Source organism: Crinia signifera, chromosome 4, assembly GCF_055691185.1.
Source record: "Crinia signifera chromosome 4, ASM5569118v1, whole genome shotgun sequence".
Lineage (NCBI taxonomy): Eukaryota > Metazoa > Chordata > Amphibia > Anura > Myobatrachidae > Crinia > Crinia signifera.
In genome coordinates, this window is record NC_139220.1 from 156,969,536 (window position 1) to 156,988,139 (window position 18,604).

The 18,604-nt window shown below is 38.8% G+C and overlaps 1 protein-coding gene across 10 annotated transcripts in view; it reads right to left on the minus strand.

Annotated features, from left to right (window-relative positions):
- The window catches only part of CADPS2 (calcium dependent secretion activator 2), a 547,338-nt gene that overhangs the window by 466,069 nt on the left and 62,665 nt on the right, over positions 1-18,604 (minus strand). For all 10 annotated transcript variants that reach the window (XM_083182838.1, XM_083182837.1, XM_083182844.1 and 7 more), the window contains exons 2-3: positions 16,655-16,768; positions 12,928-13,260 (exon numbers count right to left, since the gene is read on the minus strand). In XM_083182838.1, coding sequence (XP_083038964.1) covers positions 12,928-13,260; positions 16,655-16,768 — 447 coding nt within the window. The remainder of the gene's footprint in view (positions 1-12,927; positions 13,261-16,654; positions 16,769-18,604) is intronic.

Consider the following 18,604-nt stretch of genomic DNA (forward strand, 5'->3'; position numbering starts at 1 on the left):
TTATAAAATATTTTTTGTGCCGTTTACTCTGCTAATTTGTTTACTGTACAGTGCTGGCTGTATCAATATCAATCAGGGAAGACAGCAGTGTGAGCACTGCAGTGGTAGGTAGTGAGGCAACCCCTGGTGAAACTCTGCCTCCTTCACAGACCACACCATGATTGTGGGTGTCACAAGCTATCACACCAGCCAGGGGCACACTCTGCATGGCTCCCAATAACTCACACTGACTGGTGATGTATTACTCATCCCCCCCCCTCTCGCCCAGGATGTCGCACAGCTGTGTGCTCCACTGAAGCCACCCTCCCTACGCCCCTGCCCCAAACCAATCAAAAATGCCCCCAGAAGTACACACATAATAACTGACATATAGTTAGGGTGGCCAACTCAGGGATTGGAGGGATACCGGGATTTGTCCCCAAAATTGCCGTGATTTCAATCCCTGGAATTGAGGTTCCCGACTCCATCGCACTGCCCACCCGACCACACTTGTTCATATAACTAAATATGTGGGCAGTCGGGGCATTTTTTTCTGGGATTGGCTCCCCTACATCTAGTAATGCAATTAGTAGTTTTACAACAAAAAGAGAGATTCTATATCTTTTAAATAAAATATGCTAAAATGAAACAACCAGGCATCTACTTTCATATGCATTGTGAGCTACATGTAGACTGTGCAACGTAATAGGTGAAAAACAAATAGATTGAATTTGCTGAAATGTAATCGACATTACTTTAGGGAAAAAAATATAAGTATGGTCTGCGCTCAGAGAAGCTGCTTCTTATTGGTAGGTGTAAATATAAAAATAAAAGAAAAAGCGCTTGGGGGTGTTTAAATGGGTATATACACAGATAAATGAATGAGTACAAGTGCTTAGCCGCTGAAAAGATAAAACAAAACAAGGAGTAAAAACAATGTTTACAGCCCTCTTCTGATATGTTTGAGGTTGCTGGTCCGTACTGAGGCAGTGTAAGATCGGCACTATTTGACGGAGACCTGGTAGCCCTAGCTTTCCCTAAGCTTACCTAGGTCTTCTTGGCCTTCTGTCTTCTTCCACGCCGTGCTTTGGACCTCCGCGAGTGTGCCGCGCTCTGCCGGAAGTTCGGGTTTGTTTACTTCCGGTATCGGCGGCGGTGTCTGTACTCGCTTCTTCCCCAGGCTTCCAACGCGTTTCGAGAGACACGCTCTCTTTGTCAAGGATACCTGGTTCCGTTTCTTTGCAGGCTTTATTCACTTTTTCCTTTTTTTTTTTTCTTTCTTTATTGAAAAAACTTTATTTAAAAACGGAAATGTTCTTTTCTTTTGGCGGCAAGCACATGTCTTAAAGGGGAATGTGAAAAATTTGTAAAAGAGATATTTCTAATATTATTGTGCTCTGTTTAAAAATAATGAATAATGGATATATAATGGACAAAAATATAAAAATAAAAATAAGGGATTCTTTGATTATAAAAAGGCAGCCAGTTCAATGTCAATATTGAGTCCTTTAGGTTGGAGAGTGTTTAGTTCGAAAATCCACTTAGTTTCTCTTTGTTTAAGTGTTTTTACGTTGTTGCCTCCTCTCCAGTTTAGATTGACTTGTTCAATTGCGTTTATTTTCAATCCTTCAGGGTTTTTTTCATGTTTTTCGGAAAAATGGCTGGATAAACTGTGGGTTTGCAGTCCTTTTTTAATGTTATAAATGTGTTCTGCTGTGCGTTTTTTCAGTTCTCTTTTTGTTTGTCCCACATATTGTAGCCCGCAGGGGCATTCCAATAGATAGATTATATTTTTGGAACTGCAACTTATGTGCTGCTTTTGTTTGTATTCCTTTGTTGTTTGTTTTGAACAAAAAGAGGTCAGTGGTTTTGTGGAATTTTTTCTTGTTGCTCTGCAGCTGACACAATTCAAGCAGGGAAAAAAACCTTTTGAGGAGTTTCCTTGGCTTGGTTCTTCTATGGGGATGAAACTTTTTGTGAGTTCTTGTTTCAGGTTTCTTGCCCGTTTGTAAATAATTCTTGGTTTGTCAGGGATGAGGGGTTTGAGTTCATTGTCCAGTTTGATGATGTGCCAATGTTTGTTTAGTATTTCTTCTATTTTTTTATGGTTGGAGTTGTATTGTGTGATAAAGGATACAGGGGGTTCTGTTTGTTGTTTATTCCCGGTGTTGTATTGCATCAAGTCGGTTCTATTCAAATTTTTTACTTTTTCTATTTCTGTCTTCAGCAGGTTTTCTGGATAACCTTTTCTTTTGAATTTATTGATCATTGTGGTGCTTTGTTCTGAAAAAGTTGAGTCCTCGGTGCAATTTCTTCGAATTCGGCGCAGCTGACCCCCAGGAATATTTTTGCGCCAATTGTTGTGGTGATTGCTGTCGTACGGGAGGATGTTATTGCCGTCAACTTCCTTTGTGAAGGTTTTCGTTGTTATCTCGTTGTTACAAATGTAAATTTCCAGATCGAGGAACGTTACTTTTTGACTGTCAGTGGTTGTTGTAAATTCAAGGCCTGCTTCATTATTGTTCATGTGAGTTATGAATTCTTCCAGTTGGTTTTGTGGACCTCTCCAGATGAAGAAAACATCGTCGATGTATCGGTACCAACAGATGAGATGTTCAATGAATGGGTTATTGTTCCAGATATGGTTTTCTTCCCAATGGGATACAAACAAATTTGCATATGACGGTGCAAACGATGTTCCCATTGCGGTTCCTCGTGTTTGGAGGTAGAATTCGCCGTTGTACCAGAAGTAGTTGTTGTGGAGTATAAATTCTACTTGTTCCATCAAAAAGTTTATCTGTTGATTGTGAAGGTCTGAATGGGTGGATAGCATTGTTCTTACGTATGTGCATCACAGGTTATGATTTATACATGTGTACAGTGATTTTACGTCACTAGTGCACAATGTATATGTCTCTTCCCATTTGATGTTCTGTATGACCTGTAGTATTTGAAGAGTGTCTTTGAGGTAGCTTTTCTGAATCTGTACTATTGGTTGGAGGAATTTATCGATGTATTTTGATAGATTAGTGGTCATGGATCCAATTCCGGAAATTATTGGTCGGCCGGGTGGGTTATGTAGGTTTTTATGAATTTTGGGTAGGTAATAAAATGTTGGGATTTTCGGATAGTCTGTTGTGATGTATTGGTGTTCCTTTTCATTCAGTATGCCCATGTCCCGTCCTTCATCCAGTTGTTGTTTTAGTTTTGATTGGAATATTTTTGTGGGGTCATTGGGCAGTATTCTATAGGTGTCTTTGTCTGAGAGAAGGTTCTTCGCTTCCTCTTCGTATTTACATTTGTCCAAGATCACCAGTCCCCCACCCTTGTCCGTGGGTTTTATTATAATTGATTTATCATCTTTGAGTGTTTTTATTGCGTTCTTTTCTTCCTTAGTTAGGTTATATTTTATTTTCTTCTTTTCGGGTAGTGATCTTAGGTCTTCCTCCACTAGTCTTTGAAAAGTTTCCAGATGTGGGCCTTTGATGTGGGCTGGGTAAAAGGTTGATTTTGTTTTTAGGTCTGTGTGTCTGTATTCTTCCTCTACTTCTGGTGTTTCTCTTTGTGTTTGTCGAGCGAAGAACTTCTTTATGCAGAGTTTTCTTATGAATTTTTCAGTGTCAATGTAGACATCGAATTCGTTGACATATGACTGAGGGGCGAATTTTAGTCCTTTCTTTAAGAGACTTAGTTCATTTTCATCTAGTGTTTTTCCACTCAGATTAAAGATGGTTTCTTTGTCGGGTTGTTCATTTGTAGATGGAACATCTTTATTTCTTCTGGATCTTTCCTTATTTACTTTCTTTCCACCTCTCTTCCCTCTTTTTCTTGTGTGTTGTGGGTCCTCTGTTTCTTGAATGGGGTCTTTTTCCCAGGTGGGGCGGTTTCGTCCCATATTAAGTCTAAAAAATCATCGATGTTGTCCGATGTTTCTTCGATATCATCTTCATCAGTGATGGGTCTTTTACGTGGGTTCTTTGTGAGGTCCCTCTCTTCGAAGTTCTTTATCAGTTGATTAGTTTGTTCTTTTGTCTCAATTTGTGCTGCTTCTATCCCTGTCCTGAATGATTGTTGTGCTAATTTGTCTTGATAGGAGAAATGTCTTTTATTGTATTGTTGATAATTTCTTTGTTGTCCAGTGTTTCTCGGAATTTGTTTGATCAAAGGTTCCCTTATTCTTTCTTGTTGTCTGTTATTTTCAAATCTTCTTATTGGTGCTTTGGATGTGTATTGTTTTTTGTTGTTATTGGCTTGTGGCAATGGGTGTTCTCTTGTATGTATCCTCCTGTGAATTTTGGAGTGAGCTGGTAGATTTTCTTCTTGGACATCTCGTCTGTATTTCTTTTGTTTTTGTTGTATAATTTCATTTTCCAATTTTTCTATTTTTTCATTTGTTATTTTAATTAAGTTGGAGAAGTCTTCCATGTGTGTCAATGGTTCGAACCTTTTTTCCATCACCCGGATGTTTTCGTTTGTGTTTTCCAATGATTTTTTGCGGTCTTCTATGATCAGTTTCATTAAACTTCTGGAGCAGGTGTCTAGTAAACCATTCCATTTTTCAAAGAAGTCATCCGATGTGGGTTCGAAGGTGGGGTTTTTTTGTATTCTTAGTCCTCTTGGGATAAGACTACTTTCAAGATATTTTGACAATGTGGTTATCTCCCACCATTGTTTGACTTCCAGAGTGTAGAATTTTTCTAGCTTCTGGAACTGTGTGCAGAATCGCTCATTTTCCGCTGGTGCCTCTATTTCATTTGTAGCATCCACTGAAAATATATTAGTTAGGTTCCTTTGTTTGTGAACAATGTGCGATGTAATGGCAGCAGTATACTTTTCAGTTGTCAAATTTTAGGGAAAAAAATATAAGTATGGTCTGCGCTCAGAGAAGCTGCTTCTTATTGGTAGGTGTAAATATAAAAATAAAAGAAAAAGCGCTTGGGGGTGTTTAAATGGGTATATACACAGATAAATGAATGAGTACAAGTGCTTAGCCGCTGAAAAGATAAAACAAAACAAGGAGTAAAAACAATGTTTACAGCCCTCTTCTGATATGTTTGAGGTTGCTGGTCCGTGCTGAGGCAGTGTAAGATCGGCACTATTTGACGGAGACCTGGTAGCCCTAGCTTTCCCTAAGCTTACCTAGGTCTTCTTGGCCTTCGGTCTTCTTCCACGCCGTGCTTTGGACCTCCGCGAGTGTGCCGCGCTCTGCCGGAAGTTCGGGTTTGTTTACTTCCGGTATCGGCGGCGGTGTCTGTACTCGCTTCTTCCCCAGGCTTCCAACGCGTTTCGAGAGACACGCTCTCTTTGTCAAGGATACCTGGTTCCGTTTCTTTGCAGGCTTTATTCACTTTTTTTTCCTTTTTTTTTTTTTTCTTTCTTTATTGAAAAAACTTTATTTAAAAACGGAAATGTTCTTTTCTTTTGGCGGCAAGCACATGTCTTAAAGGGGAATGTGAAAAATTTGTAAAAGAGATATTTCTAATATTATTGTGCTCTGTTTAAAAATAATGAATAATGGATATATAATGGACAAAAATATAAAAATAAAAATAAGTGATTCTTTGATTATAAAAAGGCAGCCAGTTCAATGTCAATATTGAGTCCTTTAGGTTGGAGAGTGTTTAGTTCGAAAATCCACTTAGTTTCTCTTTGTTTAAGTGTTTTTACGTTGTTGCCTCCTCTCCAGTTTAGATTGACTTGTTCAATTGCGTTTATTTTCAATCCTTCAGGGTTTTTTTCATGTTTTTCGGAAAAATGGCTGGATAAACTGTGGGTTTGCAGTCCTTTTTTAATGTTATAAATGTGTTCTGCTGTGCGTTTTTTCAGTTCTCTTTTTGTTTGTCCCACATATTGTAGCCCGCAGGGGCATTCCAATAGATAGATTATATTTTTGGAACTGCAACTTATGTGCTGCTTTTGTTTGTATTCCTTTGAGCGAAGAATTATTTACAAACGGGCAAGAAACCTGAAACAAGAACTCACAAAAAGTTTCATCCCCATAGAAGAACCAAGCCAAGGAAACTCCTCAAAAGGTTTTTTTCCCTGCTTGAATTGTGTCAGCTGCAGAGCAACAAGAAAAAATTCCACAAAACCACTGACCTCTTTTTGTTCAAAACAAACAACAAAGGAATACAAACAAAAGCAGCACATAAGTTGCAGTTCCAAAAATATAATCTATCTATTGGAATGCCCCTGCGGGCTACAATATGTGGGACAAACAAAAAGAGAACTGAAAAAACGCACAGCAGAACACATTTATAACATTAAAAAAGGACTGCAAACCCACAGTTTATCCAGCCATTTTTCCGAAAAACATGAAAAAAACCCTGAAGGATTGAAAATAAACGCAATTGAACAAGTCAATCTAAACTGGAGAGGAGGCAACAACGTAAAAACACTTAAACAAAGAGAAACTAAGTGGATTTTCGAACTAAACACTCTCCAACCTAAAGGACTCAATATTGACATTGAACTGGCTGCCTTTTTATAATCAAAGAATCCCTTATTTTTATTTTTATATTTTTGTCCATTATATATCCATTATTCATTATTTTAAAACAGAGCACAATAATATTAGAAATATCTCTTTTACAAATTTTTCACATTCCCCTTTAAGACATGTGCTTGCCGCCAAAAGAAAAGAACATTTCCGTTTTTAAATAAAGTTTTTTCAATGAAGAATGAAAAAAAAAAAAAAAAGAGGAAAAAAAAGTGAATAAAGCCTGCAAAGAAACGGAACCAGGTATCCTTGACAAAGAGCGTGTCTCTCGAAACGCGTTGGAAGCCTGGGGAAGAAGCGAGTACAGACACCGCCGCCGATACCGGAAGTAAACAAACCCGAACTTCCGGCAGAGCGCGGCACACTCGCGGAGGTCCAAAGCACGGCGTGGAAGAAGACAGAAGGCCAAGAAGACCTAGGTAAGCTTAGGGAAAGCTAGGGCTACCAGGTCTCCGTCAAATAGTGCCGATCTTACACTGCCTCAGCACGGACCAGCAACCTCAAACATATCAGAAGAGGGCTGTAAACATTGTTTTTACTCCTTGTTTTGTTTTATCTTTTCAGCGGCTAAGCACTTGTACTCATTCATTTATCTGTGTATATACCCATTTAAACACCCCCAAGCGCTTTTTCTTTTATTTTTATATTTACACCTACCAATAAGAAGCAGCTTCTCTGAGCGCAGACCATACTTATATTTTTGTCCCTAAAATTTGACAACTGAAAAGTATACTGCTGCCATGACATCGCACATTGTTCACAAACAAAGGAACCTAACTAATATATTTTCAGTGGATGCTACAAATGAAATAGAGGCACCAGCGGAAAATGAGCGATTCTGCACACAGTTCCAGAAGCTAGAAAAATTCTACACTCTGGAAGTCAAACAATGGTGGGAGATAACCACATTGTCAAAATATCTTGAAAGTAGTCTTATCCCAAGAGGACTAAGAATACAAAAAAACCCCACCTTCGAACCCACATCGGATGACTTCTTTGAAAAATGGAATGGTTTACTAGACACCTGCTCCAGAAGTTTAATGAAACTGATCATAGAAGACCGCAAAAAATCATTGGAAAACACAAACGAAAACATCCGGGTGATGGAAAAAAGGTTCGAACCATTGACACACATGGAAGACTTCTCCAACTTAATTAAAATAACAAATGAAAAAATAGAAAAATTGGAAAATGAAATTATACAACAAAAACAAAAGAAATACAGACGAGATGTCCAAGAAGAAAATCTACCAGCTCACTCCAAAATTCACAGGAGGATACATACAAGAGAACACCCATTGCCACAAGCCAATAACAACAAAAAACAATACACATCCAAAGCACCAATAAGAAGATTTGAAAATAACAGACAACAAGAAAGAATAAGGGAACCTTTGATCAAACAAATTCCGAGAAACACTGGACAACAAAGAAATTATCAACAATACAATAAAAGACATTTCTCCTATCAAGACAAATTAGCACAACAATCATTCAGGACAGGGATAGAAGCAGCACAAATTGAGACAAAAGAACAAACTAATCAACTGATAAAGAACATCGAAGAGAAGGACCTCACAAAGAACCCACGTAAAAGACCCATCACTGATGAAGATGATATCGAAGAAACATCGGACAACATCGATGATTTTTTAGACTTAATATGGGACGAAACCGCCCCACCTGGGAAAAAGACCCCATTCAAGAAACAGAGGACCCACAACACACAAGAAAAAGAGGGAAGAGAGGTGGAAAGAAAGTAAATAAGGAAAGATCCAGAAGAAATAAAAGATGTTCCATCTACAAATGAACAACCCGACAAAGAAACCATCTTTAATCTGAGTGGAAAAACACTAGATGAAAATGAACTAAGTCTCTTAAAGAAAGGACTAAAATTCGCCCCTCAGTCATATGTCAACGAATTCGATGTCTACATTGACACTGAAAAATTCATAAGAAAACTCTGCATAAAGAAGTTCTTCGCTCGACAAACACAAAGAGAAACACCAGAAGTAGAGGAAGAATACAGACACACAGACCTAAAAACAAAATCAACCTTTTACCCAGCCCACATCAAAGGCCCACATCTGGAAACTTTTCAAAGACTAGTGGAGGAAGACCTAAGATCACTACCCGAAAAGAAGAAAATAAAATATAACCTAACTAAGGAAGAAAAGAACGCAATAAAAACACTCAAAGATGATAAATCAATTATAATAAAACCCGCGGACAAGGGTGGGGGACTGGTGATCTTGGACAAATGTAAATACGAAGAGGAAGCGAAGAACCTTCTCTCAGACAAAGACACCTATAGAATACTGCCCAATGACCCCACAAAAATATTCCAATCAAAACTAAAACAACAACTGGATGAAGGACGGGACATGGGCATACTGAATGAAAAGGAACACCAATACATCACAACAGACTATCCGAAAATCCCAACATTTTATTACCTACCCAAAATTCATAAAAACCTACATAACCCACCCGGCCGACCAATAATTTCCAGAATTGGATCCATGACCACTAATCTATCAAAATACATCGATAAATTCCTCCAACCAATAGTACAGATTCAGAAAAGCTACCTCAAAGACACTCTTCAAATACTACAGGTCATACAGAACATCAAATGGGAAGAGACATATACATTGTGCACTAGTGACGTAAAATCACTGTACACATGTATAAATCATAACCTGGGATGCACATACGTAAGAACAATGCTATCCACCCATTCAGACCTTCACAATCAACAGATAAACTTTTTGATGGAACAAGTAGAATTTATACTCCACAACAACTACTTCTGGTACAACGGCGAATTCTACCTCCAAACACGAGGAACCGCAATGGGAACATCGTTTGCACCGTCATATGCAAATTTGTTTGTATCCCATTGGGAAGAAAACTATATCTGGAACAATAACCCATTCATTGAACATCTCATCTGTTGGTACCGATACATCGACGATGTTTTCTTCATCTGGAGAGGTCCACAAAACCAACTGGAAGAATTCATAACTCACATGAACAATAATGAAGCAGGCCTTGAATTTACAACAACCACTGACAGTCAAAAAGTAACGTTCCTCGATCTGGAAATTTACATTTGTAACAACGAGATAACAACGAAAACCTTCACAAAGGAAGTTGACGGCAATAACATCCTCCCGTACGACAGCAATCACCACAACAATTGGCGCAAAAATATTCCTGGGGGTCAGCTGCGCCGAATTCGAAGAAATTGCACCGAGGACTCAACTTTTTCAGAACAAAGCACCACAATGATCAATAAATTCAAAAGAAAAGGTTATCCAGAAAACCTGCTGAAGACAGAAATAGAAAAAGTAAAAAATTTGAATAGAACCGACTTGATGCAATACAACACCGGGAATAAACAACAAACAGAACCCCCTGTATCCTTCATCACACAATACAACTCCAACCATAAAAAAATAGAAGAAATACTAAACAAACATTGGCACATCATCAAACTGGACAATGAACTCAAACCCCTCATCCCTGACAAACCAAGAATTATTTACAAACAGGCAAGAAACCTGAAACAAGAACTCACAAAAAGTTTCATCCCCATAGAAGAACCAAGCCAAGAAACTCCTCAAAAGGTTTTTTTCCCTGCTTGAATTGTGTCAGCTGCAGAGCAACAAGAAAAAATTCCACAAAACCACTGACCTCTTTTTGTTCAAAACAAACAACAAAGGAATACAAACAAAAGCAGCACATAAGTTGCAGTTCCAAAAATATAATCTATCTATTGGAATGCCCCTGCGGGCTACAATATGTGGGACAAACAAAAAGAGAACTGAAAAAACGCACAGCAGAACACATTTATAACATTAAAAAAGGACTGCAAACCCACAGTTTATCCAGCCATTTTACCGAAAAACATGAAAAAAAACCTGAAGGATTGAAAATAAACGAATGAACAAGTCAATCTAAACTGGAGAGGAGGCAACAACGTAAAAACACTTAAACAAAGAGAAACTAAGTGGATTTTCGAACTAAACACTCTCCAACCTAAAGGACTCAATATTGACATTGAACTGGCTGCCTTTTTATAATCAAAGAATCCCTTATTTTTATTTTTATATTTTTGTCCATTATATATCCATTATTCATTATTTTTAAACAGAGCACAATAATATTAGAAATATCTCTTTTACAAATTTTTCACATTCCCCTTTAAGACATGTGCTTGCCGCCAAAAGAAAAGAACATTTCCGTTTTTAAATAAAGTTTTTTCAATAAAGAAAGAAAAAAAAAAAGAGGAAAAAAAAGTGAATAAAGCCTGCAAAGAAACGGAACCAGGTATCCTTGACAAAGAGAGCGTGTCTCTCGAAACGCGTTGGAAGCCTGGGGAAGAAGCGAGTACAGACACCGCCGCCGATACCGGAAGTAAACAAACCCGAACTTCCGGCAGAGCGCGGCACACTCGCGGAGGTCCAAAGCACGGCGTGGAAGAAGACAGAAGGCCAAGAAGACCTAGGTAAGCTTAGGGAAAGCTAGGGCTACCAGGTCTCCGTCAAATAGTGCCGATCTTACACTGCCTCAGCACGGACCAGCAACCTCAAACATATCAGAAGAGGGCTGTAAACATTGTTTTTACTCCTTGTTTTGTTTTATCTTTTCAGCGGCTAAGCACTTGTACTCATTCATTTATCTGTGTATATACCCATTTAAACACCCCCAAGCACTTTTTCTTTTATTTTTAAATCGACATTACTGTCAAAGACAATTTAAGTGGAGTGATACAAGAAATGACTGAAGATTTGGTCAGTGCGGAATTGTTTTAAACTGTAATCCTCCAAATAACAGCAAGCACAGCAACGATATGTTTTCTGTTAACATTAGCTGCTCATTCTTTCATTCTTTAGGGGAGATGTAGAGAAAGAAAGTAACAATCAGTTTTCAAATACAGCCTGTAAAATAGCAGTTAAGGCCCCTACGCACATGCCAATGTTTGTGAGTATTCTGAGGGACGCTAGGTCACTCTGATCGATCAACACACATACTGTACAGCATGATGTGTCAGCAATATGTGCTGATCGAGCTGTCAGCACCAGTGTTCTCCACTAAAATGACATTTTTACTCACTGAACACTCTTTTTTGTATCAGCGATAGCGAAGTTCATGTACCTGCCCCGCTATGGCAATGACCCCTACACACACACACACACAGTGATGTAGGTGATTTTCCTTAGAGACTTAGCCAAACTTAACAAAATCACTGCCCCCCCCCCTCCCAACAAAAAAAAATGGTGGTTCTCTACATCTCCATTGTATCCTCCAAGGTTTGAAACATCTCCCCCATAATAATATGTAACTGTGATCTACAGCAGCGGTTCCCACAAACTTTTTTCTCTCCCATATCCCTTGACTATGCTTTTTGTTTATGATTAACCTTTCCTCTCAATTGAAATATTCACAGTAGTTATGAGTGGAGTGGAAGTGAGCGGTACTGTATTTGTGTCCTTATAATAAAGAGTAGCAGAAGAATAGTGTGCAGTCTGGAATCGGGTCCCTCTGTGTATGGCCGCTGGCTGTGTACTGTCTACAGGGTTCCCACTAACGCCTCTAGGTTTAATGTCGCTGCTTCCTCCACCATCAGTGCGGGAAAGATGATCGCTGATGTCTGAGGGCAGTGCAGGTATCTCCCAGAGGATTGTTGGTCAGGCTGATGACGCTGCAGACGGAAAAGGAAGTGACGCAACGTGGTTCGCTTCCACAGCAAGGGGAGACTTCTTCTGCCATCAGGAAACAACAACTTCTTCCGCCATTACCAATATTATTTTCAAGTACCCCCAATTGGTCTGCAGAGTACCACCAGGTATAATAGTACCCCAATTGAGAACCACTTATCTGCAGTGACCATAACCATATAGTCTTATTAAATATTTGCAATAGCCATATTTTAAAAATAAAGCCCAAAGGCTACATGGTACTAAAAGGGACCCTAAATTAAAAGCATTGGGGGTTTTTTTTATATAAAAAGCTACAGTACTGGTAATATTCTCAATTACATATGATAAAATAACAAACCTTACATAACTTGAGATCTGCTGCATACTACAGTACTTAGAATTGTTTTGTTTGGATACTTGCCAAAAGTCTTAAGTGTGTAAGAAATAATTTTTGATTATGGTCACAAAATGATTGCATATATTTTCTATTCAAATGAGCTCCAGAAACTTCTATAAAATGTTTATAAACATATACTGTATGTATAACTCTCATGTAAGTCAAATATTATTTTTAATTAAGTGGTCTTTAATCAGATCACATGGAGAATTTCACAAAAAAAAAAAAAAAAACAGCAAAAAGTATTAGCCCGATACACTGATATAACGATTAAGAAAGCAATATAATATAAAGGCAGTTCTGAAAACACAAACTGTGTTACATATAAAACTGCACACACTTACCTGGCAAGCATTATATAATAACTGATGTTCTAATTTCTTAATTCCCAAAATCTGTTGAAACATTTCATAAAGTTGTTCTTTACTAAGTATGAGTTCAGACACCGCACTAAGGGCCATCCTATTTGGGGGTTTGCGAAGATCCTCTTCACCTCTGTAAATAGCATCATATTTAGCAATCCAAGAACTTAAAACAGTTTCTTTGCTTAATCCAGCAATCTCTGGCAAACTTCGTACTCGCTTTTCAATGTTCTTTTTAAAAACTTCCCTGAAGTCATTGGAAGAGCACCCTCCATTGTGTACCATTCTGGCAACTAGTTCACTTTTCAAGAAAACCTGTTAAACAGATGTTCAAAAAAAATAATATCCATTTCAATTGTAGAACAATACAATTTATATTGGCAAACCGTGAGGATAGTTTAAAGATCATCAATCTGACTTTACACTAGGGCTGTTTACAGGACTCACAGGTTCAGTTTTACATTTGGAACATTTATGATTAATGTTCAGATATAAATCCCCATCTCCGTAAAGACTTAATTAACTGGCAACAGGTCTCAATTTTCTTTTAACAATTTGCCTGAGAAGTTTGAATGTATTAAAAAATGGGTTGAAGCAGTGGATTGAAACATTTCATTAATTGAAACAGCTTTGAATGCCAACATTGCTGTGAGAGATGTCTAAAATATCCGCAAAAAAATGCCTGTTTTTATTCGGTCAGAATATTTAACTCAACTTCCTCTAATTGACTTCAGATCATTTGCCAGCAATAACTAAAGTGATTCACATTCCTCGACGAAGGCCCTGGCATTTTTAGCAGATATTTTGCACATCTCTCAGAGCAATATTGGCACTCAAAGGGCCGTAGTCAATGCGGCCAGTGAGGGGGTTAAACTGTGAGGATTGGCAAAGACAAGCGACCCTCACAATTTAACCTCCGTGCCGGGCGCTCACCGTATTAAACGTTAACAGGGGAATCCTCGCTGTCAGAAGACAGCAAGGATTCCCCCAAAAGGTGAGCCTCGCAGCAAATGCAGGGAGCCCGCTGCATTTAGCTGCGAGCCCGACTGTTTTAGCAGCCGCACATACCATTACCACGTAGTTGTAAAAACCCAAGGGGGAAACTGTGTGTGCAGGGGGGTCAGTTGAATACTAGCCGTGCGAGCTGTGACAGCGAGCAGTCAGCACTGCTCGCTGTCACAGCTTGCAAAAAAGCACTGAATACTGCCCAAAGTGTTAATGCAATCTTTATGATGAAGACATCCAACTCTACCTCTGCTTCTTGAACCTCTAACCATTCATCCTCTCACATAGCTCCAACTGCCCTTCTGCCATCTAGTCCTGTATGTCTACATTTTTCATTAAGCTTAACATAACCAAGAGCATGTTTTTTCCCTTTCGGGGTCCATCCATTTCTTCCTGCCTCTCTTTCTATTGATATTGTTCAAGCAGCACTCACATCACTGTCCACCCCAGAAGATTCCAGTGTTGTGTCTATACTCCCTGGGAGACGCTAGCCATGCAATCACGCACGATGATTATCGAACTATTGACAGGGTGTGTGTGTGAGCAACTGTATAATAGTGTATCCTGAGGGGCCAAGTGACCGGGAATCAGTGCTAGTGATCCCTGGGCATTTTTTAAGCTATCGATACCCTCCCTGCACCAGTAACCCCCACCAGCACTTATTTAAAAAATACCTAGGGAGGTGTGTTTAAAATATATATATATATATACATAAATGTGGCAACTGTGGTGCAGGGTCCAATAGAAGTTGATAAAGATAGCTATTAGCAAAGATCAAATATAGGTATACCCACTGGCGAGACAGGAAACAACTTGCACTGGTAACAAGGAGGTCAAAACTTAATATCTGAAAAACTCAGAACACAAAAGAAGACCATAGTGCAATATTGTAAAAACAATCCCAGTGCTTTAATTTTCACAGGCCACTCACATGTGTATTGTCAGATAGCGCATGTAACAGGTCTTTGGTGGCAAATTTGTACAGCTGCTCATGACCTAGATGGGCTCAATGAAAAATGCAATAGTGCAATCCTGTTGTTCAAAGGTTTAAACAATTTATTATTACACTCACAATTAAAAGGTAGATAAAAAGCATATCACCCAATCGGGTAAGTTGAACACGGATCAGCAGTGATCCCTCAGATAAGGTAGTCCTTAGTGAAAAAAACACTCCAGAAATTGTGACTGTGTCGTCAGAGCTCATCAGGTTGTCCTAATTTCCGTAGGACCAAGAAAGTACGCATGGAGAAGTGGTATGACCTCTGCGCCTTCAGTGTTTTAAACGATACATAATATACCAATCCTTCTTGGATACTTTTATATGTGTACCAGCAAGTAAATGAAAGCTCTCATGTAGTGGTGTCTTTCAATCAGACGATGTCCTTCCTTCACTTTCTCTCCTGTCGGCACGTCTCAATGGAACATTCCAGACATGGGGAAAGTGGCAGGAAGGGTGTATTATTATAGGTGATTATTTTGTGACATTGAAGAAATTTTCATAGGTGCTTGTGCATAAGAAATATAGATAGGTGAACTACACCACCTTGTGGTGTAAAAAAAAAAATTCTTTAAATACATTCAACCTTTTTCAACCTAAAAACAAGTGCTGGTCTATCCTCTTCCCTTCTGCAAGGTTGGGTAAGTGCTGTTATATATATATATATATATACACACATATATATACATATATACATACATACATATACACATACATACACACACACACATATATATATATATATATATATATATATATACACACACACGCACTGAAGGAGTTAAAATGCATTCTATTGTCAAATCAAAGTGAATAGGATGCACTTTTAGCTTCTGCTGATTAAAAGGATATGTGGCATGGCTATATACTGTCACTCCAGCTGTACATACACAATGCTACTAGAAAGAAAAAGAGGAGAGAGAAAAAGAGGAGAGAGAAAAAGAGGGGACAGGAAGAGAGCGAAAAAGAGAAAAAGGGAGATGGGTGGAGAGGTTAGAGCGGTAAGCTGACGAGGGGGCGAGAGGGAATGGGATGATAGGGGGGGTGATATGGAGTGAGGTGAAAGGGGGGTGTGATATGAAGATAGGTGATAGGGGTGTGAAAGGGAATATGGTGATGGTGGGCATGAAAGGGAGTGAAGTGACAGGGTTTGGAGGTGTGGGGGGAGATGAACAGGCATATCTGCTTCTCACCAACATTGATGTGCCTCCAGCTCTCAAGCTAGACTGCAGCATCCGTGAGATCAACTCTGGCTGCCAGCCTCTACTGCTCTCCAGGCTAGCCTGCAGTATCCCCAGGGACACACACTGCCTGCCAGCTCTCCAGCTAGGCTACAGCAGGGGGCATCCCTGGGGAGACACTCATTTTGTAAAACGGAGTCCCAGTCTCTCAATTCATAGTAAAATACACATTATAGTGCATATTTGTGATCACCAGCTTCTGGTCTGGTATGAGCAGCGGTGAGAGGGCACAGCGGTGGTAACAGCAATGTCAGCAGTGCCTCATGCACAGAACATCTAAAGAGCTGGGAATTGCATGCAGGGGCAGAGCTTGCGAGAAAGCTCTGTCCCTGCAAAATGTGATAATTGATACAACCCTGCAAATTTTGATAAATCTGCTCCCAAGTGTTCGATCATAGACTCACCTAGGATACAAATCAGAAAATAGAGATACATAGAGCTATTCTTGCTCTGAAAGTAAACTCACCTCATAATAACTTCTGACCGCATTGATAAAAGCTTCATCAGCCATTATTTGTGTTTCACCTTTAAGGAAAGCCTGGAATCGCTCCCTTATTGTCTGTAATTGTTGTTTATTGAGCTATGAAAGAAAAACAGAGACGATATAATTAGTATAACTTGAAACATTTAATTGTTGTAGTAATGTTCTTATTACTATAAAACATTCCTAGGGGGAAAAAAATATATTATACGGCACCACAAGGGATCCGCAGCACCCAATTACAGAGCACTTAACCCTTTGAGGGCCAAGGGAATTTGTCAAAATAGGTGTGACAATTGTCAAGCAAAATCTGTATTCATCATAACGACCTGTAATGTTTATATGGGAAATAAATGTGAGCGATGCTGGCATTTTAGTGGATATTTTGTGCATCTCTCACAGATGTTGGCACCCAAAGGATTAAAAAAGTAAGCAAATCACAATACAAGACAATATAGGTCAAGTACAGGGTATATATAGATAGCTGCATCAGCAAATTTAAATAAAAAAGTATCAGAGGTGGCAAAAAACAGAGGGATTTTTATGTAATTTAAGGGAATATGTGTTAGAAGGTAGTTTAAATAAGAGTAGAAGTACATGAGGGATGGGGGCCCTGTTCACGAAAGCTTTCCTTCTAAAAAAAGTGGTGTAAGCAGTGGTGCCAAAGATGGGATAGAAAGAGAGGGCAGAACAGAGTGTTAGGATGACCGTTTAATGGGTTTAGTGAAAATCTATGTCTTGCGAGCCAGTCCAATCTTACATTTTGTAGAGAGGTGGATAGTATGAGGGAGAAAATAAGAAAATGGCAGAAAAAGGGAGCAGCATGTGCGAAATCTTGAGGTAGGAGTTAATCAGTAGGCAGGAGACTCAGTATGCATTATTGGAGTGAAGAGAACTGGTGGGAATGTAAAGGGGGAGATGGTCAGATGTAAACAGATGAGTAGTGGCTTAGCTTTGTATGAGGAGTTAAGGATTACTCCAAACATCAGTTGATAATGAAATAGTGTGTGGTGAAGGAAAGGAAATTTATCTGCTCCGTCTTGCATTAGAGAAAGCACTGGGAAATTCAAGAAGAAAGAATGACCATTGGAAATTCAAATGAAGAGAGCAGGAGGGAATTGGCCCACAGTTACCTCCTAATCCTCATTTATTTATAGTAAAGCTCCTTCTTTGAGAGCCCAATACATAGCACCTCCAAGGTGGAAACCCCTCAGAATTTTAGGACAAAAAGGATTCCACTATGCGGATCCTTTTTAATATGCAAAACGGTCAAGGTTAAAGAAAAAGTTTGTGGAGCTTACGGTCAAAAATAAAAATGTCCCCATTAAACAATTTCTAACTTGCCATTCCAAAAAAGTTGGTGTACGGATTACAATGCTCCTACGGACTTTCATATGTCGGAAAGGCATCTAGGCAGTTAAAGGTCCATGCAGCTGAGCATGTAAAATTCATAAACAATAGCTCACACATACAGTGGCTGAATATTTTAGAACTGCCCATAAAGCTAAAGAAAGCTTTATTACTCATTTCATTTTTTGGGTATATAACAAGTATTACCAAAATGGCATACTTGTGTTATAGAAAAAAGATGGTCTCCAACTGAAATGAGGTGGATTCACCATTTGGGCACTCTAGTTCCCAAGGCCTGAGTGGTGAATTTGAATTAAAACCTTGCCTCAACTAAAAATTAATTCCTTTTCTTCTAATCTGCCCTTATGCTATATCCCATTGGTGATGGTTTCTGATTGATATACTTTTATTTATTATTGATACTATTTTTTTATCTTTGCAGTGAAATTAATAATCTCCAATTTCTATGTGATAACTGCTTGTTTTTGTAAAGAATGTCCGAATTAACCATTTATAGATCTATAATGAAAATAAAGTGTCTGTCTTTTTTTTTTTTTTAATTGAGTATTTTTTATTGAGCAAAAG